The sequence below is a fragment of the Python bivittatus genome, unplaced genomic scaffold, assembly GCF_059951505.1.
Source record: "Python bivittatus isolate LINGU-HERP-01145 unplaced genomic scaffold, Pbiv_v1 ctg000050_np1212, whole genome shotgun sequence".
NCBI classification, from domain to species: Eukaryota; Metazoa; Chordata; class Lepidosauria; order Squamata; family Pythonidae; genus Python; species Python bivittatus.
Window position 1 is genome coordinate 1,868,563 of NW_028277033.1, and position 18,196 is coordinate 1,886,758.

The window sequence follows — 18,196 nt, forward strand, 5'->3', positions numbered from 1 at the left end:
CTACCACTCAGTGTCTTGCTCTCAGTAATTTTGGTGCTTAAATCCAATTACTGAACAGTGCTTTTGAAATCAAGCTTGTGTTGGCTGCAGGGTGAAACATTTTAAGGTTTGTCAAGGCTCACTTATACTCAATGATGTAGATTATGTAGATTGTCTTAAGACTGATTACTATGATTCTAGAGCTCTTAGTGTATTATTTATTTTAAAGAATAATGGAATGGAGTAAATTGCTTTGAGAGGCAAGAATATTCTCTCATTAGCTGAATAGAATGACAGTGTTTCATTATTCTGTGATATCATAGAAGATCTCTGCAAAGTCATACTTATTTCAGTATCTGCATAGTATAGAAATGTAAATGCCTGAAAAAAGATCAGAAGAAAGTGAAGATGGGACATTCTCCCATTTATTACAAAAACTTCTCACTTTTTTATCCAATGGAAAAGATTATAATGAAACCTCTGATATTTTTGAAAATACATACACCAAGTAAACAAACAAGCAAGTGTGTGAATGAATATAGAGAATGAGAATCTCATTTTAAATCTCTTGAAAGAGATAAAAATCTATAGGTTCAGAATTGGAAATATCTTTCAGGAATTGATTCTGATTAGTGTAAGAACTAGTATCAGTCCAAAAACTGGCAGTATTTTCAAGGATAATGGTTGGTGATTTGGTTGATGGTTTCATGTACCTAATTTTACCTATGATTACTAGTATTTATGGTAATACTCCACTAAAAAAATTCTGGAGTTGTAAAGCACATATTGGCAACCAGGTCTTCTGCTGTTCTTTTTGATTCCTAGGAAGCTCCATCTGCCTTTCTCAACAGGTAGCTCCTCAGCTTGGAAAAATTACTTTTATTCCTCTGCATTAGCTGTACAGAGTCAATAAGCTTGACTGGATTGCTGAGAGAAAGGGAAGAAGCCTCAGCTCTCCCCCAGTATTGAATGCAATTGTGTTTGTGGTTTCTCTGCTATTATCCATGAAAAACTGATTGACATTCCTGTGGAGGAAGAGACACAAACGCCTTCTCTCTGGCAGTCCAGTTCCTTGGTCCATCATGCTCTGCAGAGCTCAGCTCAGATAGGGTCAGCTCAGAAGTCAGTTGCGTGAAATGGCATGAGCCCCAGCTACTGTATCTGTATTGGGATGAAGGATATGTGTATACTGTTGTGTGTGTGTGCGTGCGCAAGCCCTGGCCCTTGCCCTCATCTACCTGTCCTGCACTTAGCCCTTTTGGATGAAATAACATTGCTAAGTTATCAGAAAAAGCCGGAAAAATCTGATCAGGACTTCGCTTGAGTTGTTGGAGATTCATCTGTTATTATCTTTGGTAGGTCAGTGGATAATACTGCATGGAGAAGAAGTTGTTTCACTGTCCAGAATAATATTTTTTTTTCAGTGTAATGTTGCTGGTTCTGTTTTTCTCTCCTGCCAAAGCTTGTGTACTTTGCAGATATAGGGAACTGCTGATACATTTCTGACAGTGGTTAAAGTAGTTATTAGAAGATTTATAGAATCTAAACAGCTAAATAGGCTGTAGTCTTTGGAATATGCTTCAGTGAAGCGGACAGGTAGAGGATTTGCCCATTGTAAATGTGATTTGAATGGGAAATTGATGAGCACAAGGTCAGCCAGATCCTTGAGCCATTTAGGAAAAGTGGTATAGAAATTAATTATTATAATATTTATGTTGTTCTGGTTCGAATGGGGAATGGTGCAGAAGTAATGTCGCTCCTGTAATATATAAGAATAATGCCAAACATATATTGGACAATTGTGTAGACAATTTAACATTTGTAATATCAGGGAAGGTAGAAGGATACATAAAGAGAGATTATATGTTTGTTTCGGAATAAACTTCAAATTGTGCTTAAACAGAAAAGTTAGTGCTAAAATCTACATTGGGATTTTTCTCTAATTTTCGCAATATCTAAGTCAGTTATGTGACACATGACACACTCTAAAATTCATTGTCTTGATGCTATTTCTTCAAAGCTGTAGAGCAACATTTTGACCTTTTGACCTGGATGATAGAAAGGAATTTGTACTTAGGAACTCTATGATTTGTCTTCCATAGATGAGGATGATTGATAGTCAATCTGTTGTTATTAAATTTTCAAGGAACTTCTACGCAGTTGGGTAACACAAATTATAATGCAAGTATGATGTTCGAAAGACTTCTGGTTTTCTCACAATTATACATTATATATTTGTGTATGACATTTCATAATGTCATAAACACAGTGGATATTCACTGTTTTAATTACCAAATAACTAACAAGCAAGAACTCTCTCTCTGTATATGGGGACATTGCTGTTCCTAATACTCTTCTGTTTAAGTCCTAATGAGGCTTGATCCTGCTTAGTTTGTGATCAGTCAAGGTTGGCTAGGTGCTGACATATACCTGGGCATTATACTTCTAATTAGTTTACTATTTTTATGATTTTTACTTTTTATATCTTGGTTGCTTTTAATGTAAATGCTAATAATAATTAAGAATAAAACTTAAATAACTTTATACAAATACTACCCTTATTTTTATTTATACTATGTTATGTTGCAGTTGGATACTTTGCCTTCTTCATTAATGCAATGGGAGAATCATTAAAATGCCTAGTGTTTAAATATTTGATCAAACTTCAATTAAAAACTATGTATTTCAAGTTAAAGGAGAAAACTCTACAGATTTGTATTTGAACATGACAGCTGTTCAATTTAATTACTAGCAGATAATATTTTTGGAACACTTGCTATCAAGTAATCCTCCTAAGAAGATGAGATGAATGATGAAAAGGTTTATATCAAAAGTGATTGGTTATTTTCATTTAAGGTTCCATTCTTTTGGCTTAGATTAAATAAGATTGATTATTTCATGAGTTAATAAAGGATAAAGTATGCACGCCTAGCTATGCTATTTAGATTTTATGACAGATGCTTCTGAAAGCATTGGTATTCCTGTAACCTCTGAAAGATGTGTAGAGTATATTAATGAGCTGCTTCAAGTGATGTACAATAACTTCATTCTTGGATGAAAACAGATGTGAATGACTCTGTTTTAATATTTAAACAGGCTCTAGGCCTCTGCTGGCTTGTTTTAAGGTGACCTAACAGCATTATATTTAAAAATACTTCAGATTAAATGCTGAGTGCTTGACCTTGTTTAAATAGTTGTAACTGATTAGGGTTAAAGTCTTGGCGGAAGTACTATTGGTAGTTTTAGTGAGGCGTCTTCATTGACCTGGTCAAGGAATTTACATGCCCCTTTATAAATGCATAATCCAAGCAATATAATAAAATAAAAACATTTTAAGAGTTGGATAAGAATGATAAAAGTAGCAGGAGAGATAAAGGCTAAATTAGGGATATTTTCAACTAGAACTTTAGCTAAGAACCCATACTGTATTCTGTGAGGGCAGGCAAGATCATAGAATATAAGGGTTGGAGGGAACCTTGGAGATCATCCAGCTCAGTGTTTCTCAACTGTAGCAACTTAAGATGTGTGGACTTGAACTCTCAGAATTCCTCAGCCACCATGCTGGCTGGGGAAATCTGGGAGTTGAAGTCCACACATGTTAAAGTTGTCAAGGTTGAGAAACACTGCCCTCCCCTATGCTGGAATCCAGTACTGTAGCATCTCCATCCTTTGCCTAAATACTTCTAGCAGACTTCTTGAGGTAGCCTGTTCCATGTTGAACTGTTTTTACCATTAGGAAATTCCTCCTGATGTCAAAATCTGATTTCTTGTATTTTAAACCCTTTTTTTGGGGGGGGGGTGTCCTTGTCTTTTTTTATCTGGTCAGCGCAAAACAGTGACCAGGTCCATCATATCTGCTATATTACAACCCTTTAGATACTTAAAGACCTCTCATACAGTATTCCTCTACAGTTTTCTCCAGGCAAAACATAGGTAATGCTTTCAACCATGTAACATTTTTTTTCCTCTACAGGCCTTCTGTCATTTTGGTTGCTCTCTTCTGGACATGTCCAGTCTATTAATGTCCTTTCTAAAATGTGGTGCCCAGAACTGAATACAATATTCTAGGTGTAGTCCGATCAACACGGAATATAAAGAATGATTCTCTTGATCTTGAGACTGTTTACGTTCATGTAGCCTAGAATTGCATTCTGCTTCTTTTAAAGCTGTGTCACCCTACAGACTCACTTTTAACTTGTGGTCTACCAAGATACTAAGATCCTTTTCAGATATACTGTTGCCCACTGTGATCTTCCCCACTGTGCCTTTGATTTTTCCTATACAGATGAAGGAAATCTTTATTTGTCTCTGTTGAAATTCATTTTGTTGGCTTTTGCCTCTATTCCTCCAGCTTACCAAGATCTTCCTGATTCTTGATGTATCTGGAATCCTCTGAAGTGTTTGACATCCCCTCCATCTTTGTCATCTGCAAATATGATAATCATATTTTCAGATCCCTGTTCATATTGTTTATAAATAAGTTCAACAGGATGGGGTTGCCTCTCATTACCTCATTACTGGGTATGATAGTTCAGCCAGTTCTGCCTCCATCTAATGATATATCCCAGCCCTCTTTTTGCCATCATCTCACTTAATGGGAAGCTTTCTCAAATGTTTTGCTAAAGTCAAGGTACGCTATGTCCACCACATTCCCATGGTCCGTTAAACTGGCTACTTCATCAGAAAGATCTGGTTGGTTCTGCATGATCTGTTCTTGATCAACCCTTGCTGGCTTCTGCTACACAAAGCATTCTTTTCTAAATGCTTACCAAGTACATAATAATAGCTTCAGGGTGTCAATATGAAGCTGTTTTGGTCCTATTTTTCTCCCTTTTGAAGTTCAGAACAACATTTACCCTTTTCCATTTCTCTGGCATTGTGCCTGCCTTCCATTACTTCTCTCTCTTTTCATTATTATATTGCTGAATGTAGCTCATTTAATTTATGTTTGTATTTGTATTTGATTTTTTTTACGAACGGGCATCTTCAAATTCTTGCTGTAGATTTATATTCGTTTTACCATAATATCTGCATTTATTTAGTTTTGGGGTTTTTTTTGGCCCCAAAACAGCATAAAATGGTGTTTAAAACCTTAGGATTATGAATCCTTCCCAACATAATAATTATGTTATTCAAACTGTGAGCAAGATAACTATAAGATTACATTTATAATGCAGAACTCTAAAATCCTTATATAAAATGCTGTTCTATGTATAAAAAGAATAAAATTACTGTATAGTAAAATATTTTGATTATTATGATAATGGTAAAATACATATTGCTAGTAGCCTATAAAGAAGAGAACAGTTGAACAAGATGATTTGACAACTAAACGTAATAGACAGCAATACCACAATGTGATTATACAAGCGCAGGGATTCTCTGATCTATTTTATTGGGAGTCAATTTATATATTTGTTGAATTTATCTCATATATCTCATCTCTGGGTAGCTCACACAATATATGAGCCCATCTCATATATCTGACTCTGGGTAGCTCACACAATTAAAATAGCAAAAGCAAAAAACTATTAAAATAGCAAAAGCAAAAAACTATTAAAACAATTACAACAAAGTTGTTAAAAACAATTGAAATTATTAAAAGCTATAAACATAAAACATGAGAGAGTGAAATCAGAATCTTAAAGACAATATAGCTATTTTGCAGGCTCTGTATTTCCATGGGATCCCCAGGCCTGATAGCAAAATCAAGTCTGAAGGGCTTCTGGAAGCCAGTAGGCCAGGGCCAATCTAACCTTGGGTGGGTGGGAGATGATGTTCCAAAGGCTGGGTGCCATGGCAGAAAAGGCTGTATTTCTTGCTCCTGTCAGATGAAACTCCTTAGCAGACAGGACCTGTAATGTGCCCCTTCTGCTGGAATATTATCTAACATAGATAATTATTATCTAGGTAATTATTCTGTCATGAAACTATGCAGAGGCATTTTGAAAACTATCAGCCTTTTGAGGTAGACGACAAGAAACAGGAGCAGTCTTCAGGAATGCTTTTATTGTTGTAGGGTAGAATAACCCAATCTTGAAGGCCCGTCAGAGTTTCCCTCTATCACAATTTATATCACACAAAATCAGGGCGGTGTTATTTCGAGTCTCTCTCTCTCATTCTTTCCTCTTTCCAGGGACTGGGTAATCTTTTATCCTCCTTTAACAGCTCCTTGCTCCCTTCCTCCTTCCTAGGGCCAGGTCTACATTTTTTCACAGGTAAAGTTCTTTATCTATAACTCAGATCTTACATAGTTTAAGGAAGGCATTATATCAGTATTGAAACTGCAACTTCGTATCATGGTTTTTTACTTTTTTCCTAAATTGCTAGGAGAATTTTTCCCTTCCTGTTTAATTTTCATCAAAGGCTCATATAATGTTTACACATTAGCACAAAATCCCAGATGTGAAAAAATGGGATTTTGCACTGTAAGATACCTATATTAATTCTGCATTGCAATTTTCCATTATTCAGTACAGGTATTTTAAAAAGATGATAAGAATTTATAGCTGTATATATGCTGTGCTAAGCCGTGTTTTTTACATTGTGCTTACGCATGATTAGTGGAATAAGTTACATTGTTTGAGTTCACACATTGTGCTGCTAATGATATAGAAAGCACAGTGATTGTGTTCATAAAACAAGCCATGTTATGGCTTGCTAATTTTCCAGGATGTCTGCTTTGAGATGTACTTCTACTGCTGCTAATAATAGGCTAAATGTCAAATTGGAAAATTGATTCTGAGGAATTCCAATGGACATTCTGCAGTAAGTAGAACAAATGATTATCCATTACTTTGAGTGTACAACTTCAGATTGGCTTCTTTACTCTTAAACCTAGCTCAGCAGCAAATGTAATGGTGTTGTACTCATCCATTATCACTTTGATAATTTTCAGTTCTGCCTTTCTGTTGGCTTTTCTAAAATATTCAAAAATATACATGATTTGGCTTGTCTTCAAAACCTTCACTGTTATCTAGTCTTTTGTTAATTGGCAGCACTAGCTTTCGGATTATGTCTCACTTCTGTGAAAACTACATTAAATCATTATTTAATATTTCAGCATTCTGTTTTATTGAAAATTATATTAAATCATTACAGTATTTAATATTTCAGCATAATCTTGCATTTCATGCATACCATTGCCTTGGAAAGAAAATTACACTGGCTTCCTCTGGTGGATTATATGAAGTTTAAACCATTTATTAACTAGAATATTTTGTAATGCTTGTTGTAAAATTCTGCTTTTTTAAAAACTAAATACCACTACATTCACGTGTTGCTTTTCATCTCTATCACTCATATGATTCTTTATGTATCGTATTCTGTGCTTATAAATAGCCAGCTTGCCTGCTCTGGTTCTTATTTTAAAAAACATATCCATTTTGACTTCCATTTGATAGAATATTTGCTTTTTTTGTCTTTAATTGTCTTTTCCCTCTACTTTCTCTGAGGAAGTGCAAGGGTACCATTTTCTTTCAAGTTCTTCATCCTGTTTGTTTCATGCCTTTTCGATTTAGATGCTGTTTGGCATGGGAGGCCTTCTTGATTCTCTATAGTGCTTATCCCATAACAGACACAACTGTCAATCATAATGTCAAGAAAGAGAAAGAAATGTGTTTATAAAACTGTATTCTTTTGAGCTGTGGGTAATAACCAAAGTTCCCTAGTAATACTGGATCTAGACACAGTGAAATACTTTTGAACATTGAGTCAAGTGAAAATCATTTTAATCACTTTCTTTAACATTGGTAAAACGTGTTTTAAGTACATTTATACTCAGCTTACCAATTAATAGCCCAACCCATCTTATATCAAACTGTAAACATTCTGAAAACTATTTTTAGGCATATTATATCCTTTAAAATAAGAATCTAATTCAGACATTCATGTAATCCCTACTATTTATACATTCTACCTGAAATAAACAAGAAAACTGTCTTAGATAAGGAACAGTAGGGATGTGCATCAAATTCAGCCAAATCCCTAGTTAAGTCAGATTGCGATGGAGTAAAGCTCTGTGTGTGTATATGTGCAAAGCACAGGCTGTCACAGGAACAGTCAGCAAAACAAAGCACACATGTGAAGGGAGCCTGGGAAGGCCCACGAAGCAGTCATGCTGAGTCTACAATTTTTGGTCTTTTTTTGACGCTGAAAGCAAGTTATGTTCAGCTTCAGTAGGATTTAATATATTCCTTTCATCTTCTATAAAAAATGCCCAGTCCCTCAAAATGAAAAAAAGGTTGAAGTTGTGAGCCTCAGCCTTCCAGGGACAGCCTTACCATGTAATGGGGCAACAATTCACACATGCAGGAAAGGAATAATCACAGTCACTGTTTACCTGGAGAAGGTGGGAATTGGCACGCATATGGTTACTTCTTCCCGTTGAGCTGTAATAGGTGCCTGCAAGTTGAGCCTGCTTAGGCCATGTTTTGATTATGCTAGATTATCATGTGAAAGGGGCAGAAGAAAAAAAAAGGCCAGGCCGATTTGGGCTTCTTGGCAAGTAGTTAGAGGCTTATTCAGTACAAGATTCTTACCTTTAAAGTAATATGTTAATACATGAAATGCTTACAATTAAGATCAGGGATATCTGCAGCTTGTAGTCAGAAAAGTCAAGATGGTTAGCCAAACAATACAATTGAAGCTCTGCTTTGATCACATCTTTGCGGCCATCATCTTGACTTTTTTGACCACGCCCTGTAGTCACCCCTGGTTAAGATTAATGCCATCTTTAGCATAACAAACCTTTCTATTGTTGGAAGGCTCAGAAAAGAGTTACCATATTTATTTTTAAGTAGCATAGTGTAATTAAGTTCAATGTTCACATTGCTGTGATCTTTTAAAAGTGGTTTAATTCTGAGATTTTATTTAATTATTTATATATTATTAAATTTATATGCCGCTCATCTCCCCCAGAGATATTTTTATTTTTATTCACTGTGTTTTGTTTCTTTTTAAAGAATAAATTGCTTTTGAATGAAATCTGGTTCAAGATTTTTTTTAAAAAAAATCTGCTAAATGACAGACTGGTATGGTCAAATTACATTATACAGTATTGTATTTCAAAAATGTATAAGAGAAGTTTATTAAGCAAAGGAGAACCCATTGAAGGTTTCTCACTCTGTAGGAGTTGTAGCCATTTATGACTTCATCTTCATCTTTCAGAGTATCCTGTCTATCAGAGTACCAAACATTGGGAATTTATTAGAATATTATAAAGGTTTGGCTATTCCTGTACCTTTGGTGTGCCAGTAAGACCTATTAATATAGGATAATATAGGAAGAATGCTTTATCAATCTTTGAAATTCTTCTCTAGAGAGATAGGATGTACACATATGTTCTCTCTAACCTCCACTCTGAAGGAGGTGTGAGTCCATACTGATTTTTGTTCAAATTTTGCTATTTTGGGGAAATAGGAGAATTTAGAATCACTGACCTTTGAAAATGCTTAGATTATAATTATTGTTTTTGAGTTTTATAAGCTCACCCTTCTTATGAGGACAGTGTCCCCCAAAATAAGAGTATGTCATACATACATTAAATACCATGTGGGTATTTAAAAGAAAAAGACAGTTGCAACTCTTCCTTTAGTGGTAAGGATTTTTGTATAGATTATTGAAAAAGTAAATGTATCTGCACAATTTGAATGTAGATTTCATATAATTCAGGGTTTTGTAAACTTCAAGTGTTTTAAATTCTTTTTCCCAAACGCAACTCTGAAACTAATTTCAAGAGTATATGTCTACTCCCCTGATTGTAATAAGATTTACTCCCAGGTAAGTATATGTAGAATTGTGACCTGTGCACACTGTAGTATTAAAATATGTATATGTTCTAGTGAATCTAGGTAGGTGAAAATAGGATATAAGTTGAGAATTCCAACTGTAGCTCTTGATGACTATGAGTTTTCTTATACATTAATTTTCTTTTTGGCAGCAGAGGAGTGGAACTGGTTTTCATAAGATGGGATTTGAGTATCTAAGATATGCTTGCTTTCACATGGTGGAAATACTTGATCCTATTTCCTAATACCTATGGAGTCAGGATATTATAAAGAATAATTGTAAACTTTGGCAAATTTATTTCCAGTTGTTAGGAATGAATAATGTTCTGAAAACAAGAATTAAAGTACTTAAATTTACAGAATTATAAAATATAAAAGGGAAAATGTTTATTTCTGATAGTAAAGAAGGAATCCAGACCAAGATCTTACTACGCTGAGGTCAAGAAAAGAGAAAACATTCTTTGGAAGAGAACTAACTATTAATTTGACAATTCTTTCCATAGCCACGGGCTGATCCCATTCCAATATGTAGCTTCTGTTTGGGGACAAAAGAATCAAACCGTGAGAAAAAGCCAGAAGAACTCCTTTCCTGCGCTGACTGTGGGAGCAGTGGTAAGTCATTCAGTCTGGCCAAACTAGAGTTGTCAAGGCATATTTATATTTGCAAATTGATGGTTCTCCAAGATGCTTCAATCAGTGGAAGGAGATCTTCACTCCCAAGAGGGTGTAAGTTAGAAAGCTTTCTTCCATGATTATAATTTTCTCTGAAAACAGTTCTTTCCATTCACAGAGCAAAAAGGTAGCATTTCGGAATGTTTGCTTTTTGTTTTAGTCTTTTAAAAATAAATAGTTTAATATGTGATTTGCTGCTACCCATCTACCTGATACAGGTGGTGGAGTAGCTGTGTCACTCAAATATGATAAAGAAATTATGGTGCCTTAAAGGCTAAGAAATGTATTATTGCCTAAGCTCTTGTGGATTTCATCAGATGCACAAGAGTGTAGTTTTGAGAGAGAAGTATTCTATATGCACAGCCATTGCTGCGGATGCAGTGGGAAGAGAAGAGAAAAAAGGGAAATAGTGAAAGAAAATTGCTTTGGATAGTGACAAAATCCAACATGGTAGTTAGATATGACACAGGCATTTTTATGCTCAATAGATAGTCCAGTTTGGCTAAATTCATCAATTCTTAACCCAATTACCTTGAGGTCTCAGACAGTATCTTAGGAAGGTGAAATATTTTCCCATTGGTTTGGGGATATATTTTGTTTATAGTCTCTATGGATCACACAAAGAGGTTTGCATATCCCTGCAACAAACTCTTTGGAATGTTTATTTGAGCTCTGTTTTGGCAATAGATCCATGGTCTCCACCCAGGCATATGCTGAAGGATGCAATTCCCGCCTTTACTCAGGTCCTTTTTGATCACCGCTGCAGCTATTTTCTTCATCATTGCTTGATGAAACCTTTTTCTTTGTTTTATCCATTCCATTTATTGTATGTTAGCTTTTCCTTTGTCTCCTTTCTCTTTTGTTTTTATCTGAAATTATTTCAGCAGAAGGTCACTTTGAAAACCACCCAGTATAAAGTAGTAGAATGTTGTTAATAGATGATTGTGTAGATCATGTTGGAAAATGAAAGGAAGTCAAAGGAAAGGAGAATGAGTCAACATTTTTCTTACTTTTTTTTCATATCCAAATCCAGGGTTTGCTATGGGGGTCAAGGAAATGTTAAGAAAAATAGATGCTGTATCTTCCAAGAATAGATTTGCAGCCTAGTTCAGTTTTTTTCCTCTCTATTTAGTGCAAATATTTATTTCTTGTCTATGAATGAAGAAGCAGATTGATAGGCTCCATAACCTGAATGGTGATCGAGGAATGCAATGGGAAGCAGCTTCTTTGGCTCTGTGAATCTTAGGTGACAACTGTTACAATGAGAGAGGAAAAAGAACATCCTCTAATTAGAATTTGTATGCAGAGTACAAAAGAGGGTGAACTCATTATTGATTCATAATGAACAACATCAATACTTATTTTTTCACATCCTCATAGTAAGGATGTCTGAATGCAAATTATGAAATAAGTGAGCAGAACAGAAAATAAAAAATGTGATGATAATGATTAGGATGATTGCACATGGTTCAAAAATGATTCAAAAACAGGGTGCTTGACAAATGTCATGATGACATCTGTCACCATGTAATCAAAAGTCCTGGCCCTTTTTGGTGTCATATCACTGGCTATAAAAATGAGGTAGGGTTACATCACACAGTTGAGGCTGCCATCTTGATTTTTTGACCCTATACCTGTGGATGCCCCTATTTGGACCAAATACTTTGGAATTAATGAACACAATGTCTTAACTCATTAAAGCAACTTTGGCTTTAATGTGTTAAAGCAGACACCCATTTTTTCAGGTTCACACAGAACCTTGAAACATGTTATGGCTGTTTTAAAAAAGCATTAACTCTCCCACATGTTCTGAAACATGGCTTCCCAAACATTTTTGAAGTATGTACAGCTCTAATTGTTAGGTCCTTGACAGAGAAAAGTATGAAATAATTGACTAGGAATGAAGTATTGTTTGGTGCAGTTGTTATACTGAAATGCTCCCAGAGAAGTAAAATACAGCTAAGAAGGTACACTCACTAGTATACCTGTAGAAATGACTACTTTTATTTAACACGTATTCTGTTATAGGATTTTCAGTTGTCAAAGTTCATGTGCTTCATAGAGGAACTTTCATAAAAGAGACTTTGTCTTTTTATGGCTGCATCTGTTTTATGTGGAATGCATGCATATAAAATGTTAGAAGAGCTGAACTGGATGAGATCAAAGGCCCATGTAGTCCAGTGGGAATCATGCCATTAGGAGGACCCAAGCAGGATACAGATGTGATAGCTCATTCCTACATATGTGCAGTATCATCTGGTATCCAGTAGTTTACTTGTATTATATAGCTAAGTTTCTTGTTGCATGGCAGATGTCCCTGTTTTTGTAATGGAATGACTTAAGGCCTTAACTATCTAAAAATGAAAGATTTGTGAAGAGAAGCCATGCCTTGTGGTTCCTCTGCATTGATTGATTAAGGCAGGATACTTACATTTTTTCAAGTTGGGGGGCTTTAATTACCATCCCAGGCACTGCCATCTAAGAAATGAACAGATTTAATTTAAAACTAATTAAATAAATACAGTATAAACAAATATACTGTAGTTAATATGATTACCCCAACCACATGTTATTTTCTTCTTCTTGTCACACTGAACATTTAAATTTGGAAATGAGATTGCCAGGAGATATTCAGTGATATACTTTTTATTCCTTTATTTCTCTAGTAGATGCTCCTGGCTTCACAATTCACTTGTGAAAATAGAATTTTCTGTGATTTGTGGAAGAGATGTTGCTTTTCATTCCCTGCAGATATGGCTTTTTACTATTAATACATTATGTAATCAGTGATATATCTTTCATCGTAACAATTCAGTCAGTTGTATGGGAGATCAAAATTCAGAATTTCAGTTTTTAAATAAACTTTCAGATACGTTATAGATAAAATATGTTTAATTGGCTAAGTAGACATGTTTAGTAATTGAACATAAAATTTTGAGATCGGCAATCAAATTGCTAAATGGCTAAATCCTAAAGTTGTTCTTAATAAAATGCAAAGTAATTCACATTTTTTAGAGGTCTGCCATATATATATGGCTTGGCAGATTAGTACTGCATTGGAGAATACATTTTTATTGAAAATAACAGACCGATAGGAATATCAAAAGACTCAAATGAAATAGCAGAAATAATCCTAGGCGGAGTTTTTTTACTTGCTATTGTACCTAGAGAGAGGCAGTTTGGTGCAGTAGCTAAGGCATCAGGCTAGAAAATAGGAGTCCGTGAGTTCTAGTCCCACCTTAGGCACAAAACCAGCTGGGTGACTTTGGGCCAGTCATTCTCTCTCAGCCCTAGGAAGCAGGTAATGGCAAACCACTTCCGAAACCTTGCCAAGGCAGTTACCAGGAATCAACACTTCCAAAATTGACTTGCCCAGGCAATCACCAGAAGTCAGCATTGATTCAAAGGCATACACGGACCTAGAGATAAGTAGAGCCTTTTGCATTCACACTCCCAGGTCTGTGCATGGAATTATATCTCATCACTCTTTCAAGTAAGAATCAAGACATTGTATCTTGATCCAAGATGTTATAAGGCTTATTACAGCCAAATGAACATTTAATCCTATTAAATGTATGGTCAGAAGCCAATGTCAGCAAACCATAAAACCAGTTACATAAAAATATTAAGGTTCCCCAAAGTGCTACACAACTGGGTGTCTAAGACCAATAGTCTTCTAGAAATGCTCAGAGATCTGTCAGCTAAGAGAGGGAAAATGTTCTCTTCTGAGCCAGAGCGAAGATAGTCTAGAAGAGGTGTTATTAAGTCAGCCCACCACATTCTGTAGAAGGAACAGCACAAAAGTATGTGGGAGACTGTTTTCTGTTTCTTCTATCAGATGAACAATTTCTCTATCCTGTGTAGGAATGTAGTTAAAAACTCCTTGAAGCAGGAAGTATCGCAAAACATTGTGGGCGGTGAGAGTAAAGCCTCTACTGATACCAGTCTTCCAGGAAGACATAAACGTGCCCTTCTGGATCTGGAAGGCTGAGCCGTTACCAGAATATTCAAATTAGACCAGGTTCTAGTCTCAGTGAGACATTCGTTATGCAGCAGTGTTCTTGCAGCAAAGCTCTCAAAAATCTAGATTGCACAGCCTCAGTTGGGATTACATTTTAATAAGGATAAATCTTTGTGCCTTAAAAATAGCTGATGACCTTAGCCTGAAATTTTAATGGCAGCAGGGAAATAATTGTTGCTATTGTGATTAGCAAAGCTCAACATTGTGTTTGAAAGTTGGGGAGCTCTGCCTGTGACCCCCCCTTTGCTGATGGTTCCAGATTGCCATTGCTTGGAAATGTATTCCAGGTTTTTAAAATGTAATTTGCTTAATGGTTGATGTATTATTTCTTCAGTGATGAATCAACAGTCTTTCAGAAAAGATAAGTACTTTGGTTTTATTGTAATTAATAACTAACCGCTCCTCATTGCAATATTGGGCAGAGGAATATAAGCTCTATCTAAGGCTCTTGTTTCGTTTGTTTGTTTATTAATTCATGCATTAATACATTTTGTTTATATGGCTTCCCACTTGTGCATGACTTTGGGTGGCTCACAATCATTAAAAACAAAAATAATTGAAAAAACAGATTAAAAAAAGCAGACTTATTGAACCCAAGTAATAGCAATTTAACACAAGATGCACAAGACAGCTCAATGCCCTGCGGAAGAGCCACATCTTCAGTCTTCTATGACAAGCCAATAGGGTCAGGACCATCCTAATTCCAGTTGGTGTGCTGTTCCATAGGATAGGCGCCTCTGATCCTTCTTCTTTCTTTATCCATAGAGACAGTGTTCTTCTCTGACTTGAATATTCCTTTTGCCAAAGTGATCCTTCCTTAATCAAGACTTTACCTTACCTACCTCAGTGTTCTCTCCTATGTTTGATACGGATTAATAATTTTAGCTGTTTTGGCTAAATAGCATTTTTTGACTGTCACCCTCCTTGAGTGCTCTAAGGATAGAAAGGTGGGATATATTACCCGTGTCATCTTTGGATAGCACCATTATTGAGTTGATACACCTCTCTCATCCCTTGCACATTATTGTGGCCTCAGTAGGTTGGCTTTCTAGCTAAACGTACATCCACTTCCGGTATTTTCTCTCTCTTTAGGACATGAAGTTCAGTAAAACTTTGGTAAGAAGTAATGATTAAAAATACTGTTTTACTGCCTACTTCATGTAGTTTTTGTAACTTGCTACATGCCATCCTATAACCTTCATCGGATAAGAATAATGATGCGTCTTAGAAGCTCTTCTGGAGATGTATGCCAGAGAGATAATTGGTGCAGTGGTTTTCATGCTACATGCCTGGGCTTCATTCATTCAAAGACTGATATGGTCACCTGAAGCCTCTCTGGATAATATTTTGGATGTGTAGGATAATTTTAGGCAAGTAACTTTATTTATTTTAGGGTTTGTGTTCTTCCATTTCCTAAATTTTCTATCTAGAAGATATGTTGGCCAAGGCAGGGATGCATAAAGGATTGGAAAAATCCTTAACACCGTCAGTTTCTACAGTCTTTGCATAATGGGTCTAGCTTGATCCTGCCCCTAACTCGTATATAAACTAGTCTTTGTCATTGTAGTTTCTCTGTTCTTCAGACATAATACAGTCTACCGAAGTGACAAAGTCTTCAATAGTGTCAGTCTTTGTGTATCTTTTGCTTTCATCAAATGATTGTAATATTATAAACAGAACTGTATAATCTGGAAAACTAAAAGTGTGAACATATAGTACTCAGTTGCTTAGTGTGGTGAGAATAGATTACAGTGAACAAAAATGTATTTCAGGGCAATTTTAGTTTTTAATACATGGGTCAGACCTGTTTGTGAGCTCTGCAATGCATGTCATTCAAACAACTGGACATATCTTTTCTAGATCCTATAATAAAATATTTTAAGCAAATATCACTAATCCTGTCCCTAAGTAAGAATAAGTAACAGTAGTCAGTATTGATACACTTTTACTCTGAGAAGATACTAGAGTTTCTGCTGTAACAGAATGCTAAAATAAATGTTATAATTCTTGGCTGTTTAATAGGGCATCCATCCTGTCTGAAATTTTGTTTGGAGTTAACAACGAATGTGAAGGCCTTAAGATGGCAATGTATTGAGTGCAAGACATGCAGTGCCTGCAGAATCCAAGGCAAAAATGCAGTAAGTAATATTTTGCATCACGTTAGTGCAATGTTCATTTTCCTTATTTAGGTCTGATATATTATTGTTAGTATTTTCTAATAATATTAGAATGTATATTTTCATGTATTTTAATTTAAAATATATTCATATATTTTAATTTAAAATACAGTATATTATTTTTTCTTCTAGTAGCTTTTAATGGGTTTTCCTTGATCAGGACTGAACGACGAGGCTTTAAAGATTTACTATTAGATAAGATATGGGAAGAAGGGATTTTTTGTTGTATGATTATGATATTAAAATTGAAGGAAAATGCTAAATTTGCAAAGAAGTTTCTGAGAGCAGATGAAGAGAAAATGATAAGAAATTAATTTGTAGGATATGATTTCAAGGGTTTAAAGATTAAAATTTTCTGGTGGCCCTTAATGGGATTTTTTAAAATTAAGTTTGAACAACAAGGCTTTATAGGTTTTTTTTTGATATAAGATAAAATACGGGAAGAAGAGATTTTGTTGTTGTATTTTTAGAGAAAATGATAAGTTACTGTGTAAAGTAAAGTAAATGAAATTGATTTAGTTGTTTAATGTTAATATATATGTATATGTATGTATGTATGTATGTATGTATATATATATATATATATATATATATATATATATATATATATAGTTATTTCTGGTAATTCTTAATGGACTTTTGCTGATTAAGATTGAATGATGAGGTTTTATTATTTACTCATAGATAAAAGATGAGATACGGGATGAAAATATTTTTGGTTGAAATGTTAGAGAAGATGATAAGTTACTGAAATTGTCTTGAGGAAGGGGAGGTTGTTTCTTTATATATTCCTTTTTCTTTATCTATTTCTTTTTTTCCCTTTGCACTTTTTATTTCTCCTTTTTTCCTTTTTTACATTTTTCTTAGTTTATATTAGTTTTTTATCTTTGTATTTTTAAACTTTAATAAAATTATTATTAAAAAAAGAATGTATATTAATTTTATTCCAGATATTTGTATATCACCCTTCATAAAAATGTATCAGGGTTGTCCTCAACATTAATTTATAATAACATTGTTACATAATTAAATATTTATCTAAAGCATTTACATTAAAAAGAATGATGAGAATAAGACCAAGTCAGGCAGCCAAATTGGTAATTTAATAACAGTATTTGATCATGAAAATACCAAGTATTCATTTAAGATTATTTTTCCCCTTTCACTTTCAGGATAATATGCTTTTCTGTGACTCTTGTGATAGAGGTTTCCACATGGAGTGCTGTGACCCACCACTTTCTCGAATGCCAAAAGGTGATATTTGCAGAACCTTTGAATCTGAATGCACTGATGTTTTGTTCAGTTATGCTGTCACTGATTCCAGGAGTTATTTATGTGGAATCTGGTAGTGCTAGAACATACGTATGCTTATGATGGAGCATTCTGAACATTTGAAGATCTTTTCTCTTGGTTTACTTTACTAATTGCATTCATAACACTTTTAAAGTTTAGGTGTCTCATGAAAACTGTTTTTTTTAAGTCCTTGGCTAAAGGTCTGTGATATGCTAAATAATGCCTCAGTGAGATGTGAATGAGGCTAACCCTGCTTAGATTCACTG

General features: G+C 34.8%; 1 protein-coding gene across 8 annotated transcripts in view; it reads left to right on the forward strand.

Annotated features, from left to right (window-relative positions):
- The window catches only part of KAT6B (lysine acetyltransferase 6B), a 95,492-nt gene that overhangs the window by 14,855 nt on the left and 62,441 nt on the right, over positions 1 to 18,196 (forward strand). For 6 of the 8 annotated variants that reach the window (XM_088128778.1, XM_088128769.1, XM_088128792.1 and 3 more), the window contains 4 exons: positions 10,271 to 10,379; positions 14,795 to 14,821; positions 16,480 to 16,598; positions 17,810 to 17,891. In XM_088128778.1, the coding sequence (XP_087984904.1) occupies positions 10,271 to 10,379; positions 14,795 to 14,821; positions 16,480 to 16,598; positions 17,810 to 17,891 (337 nt within the window). The remainder of the gene's footprint in view (positions 1 to 10,270; positions 10,380 to 14,794; positions 14,822 to 16,479; positions 16,599 to 17,809; positions 17,892 to 18,196) is intronic. The other 2 variants (XM_088128785.1, XM_088128809.1) reach the window with 1 other exon arrangement.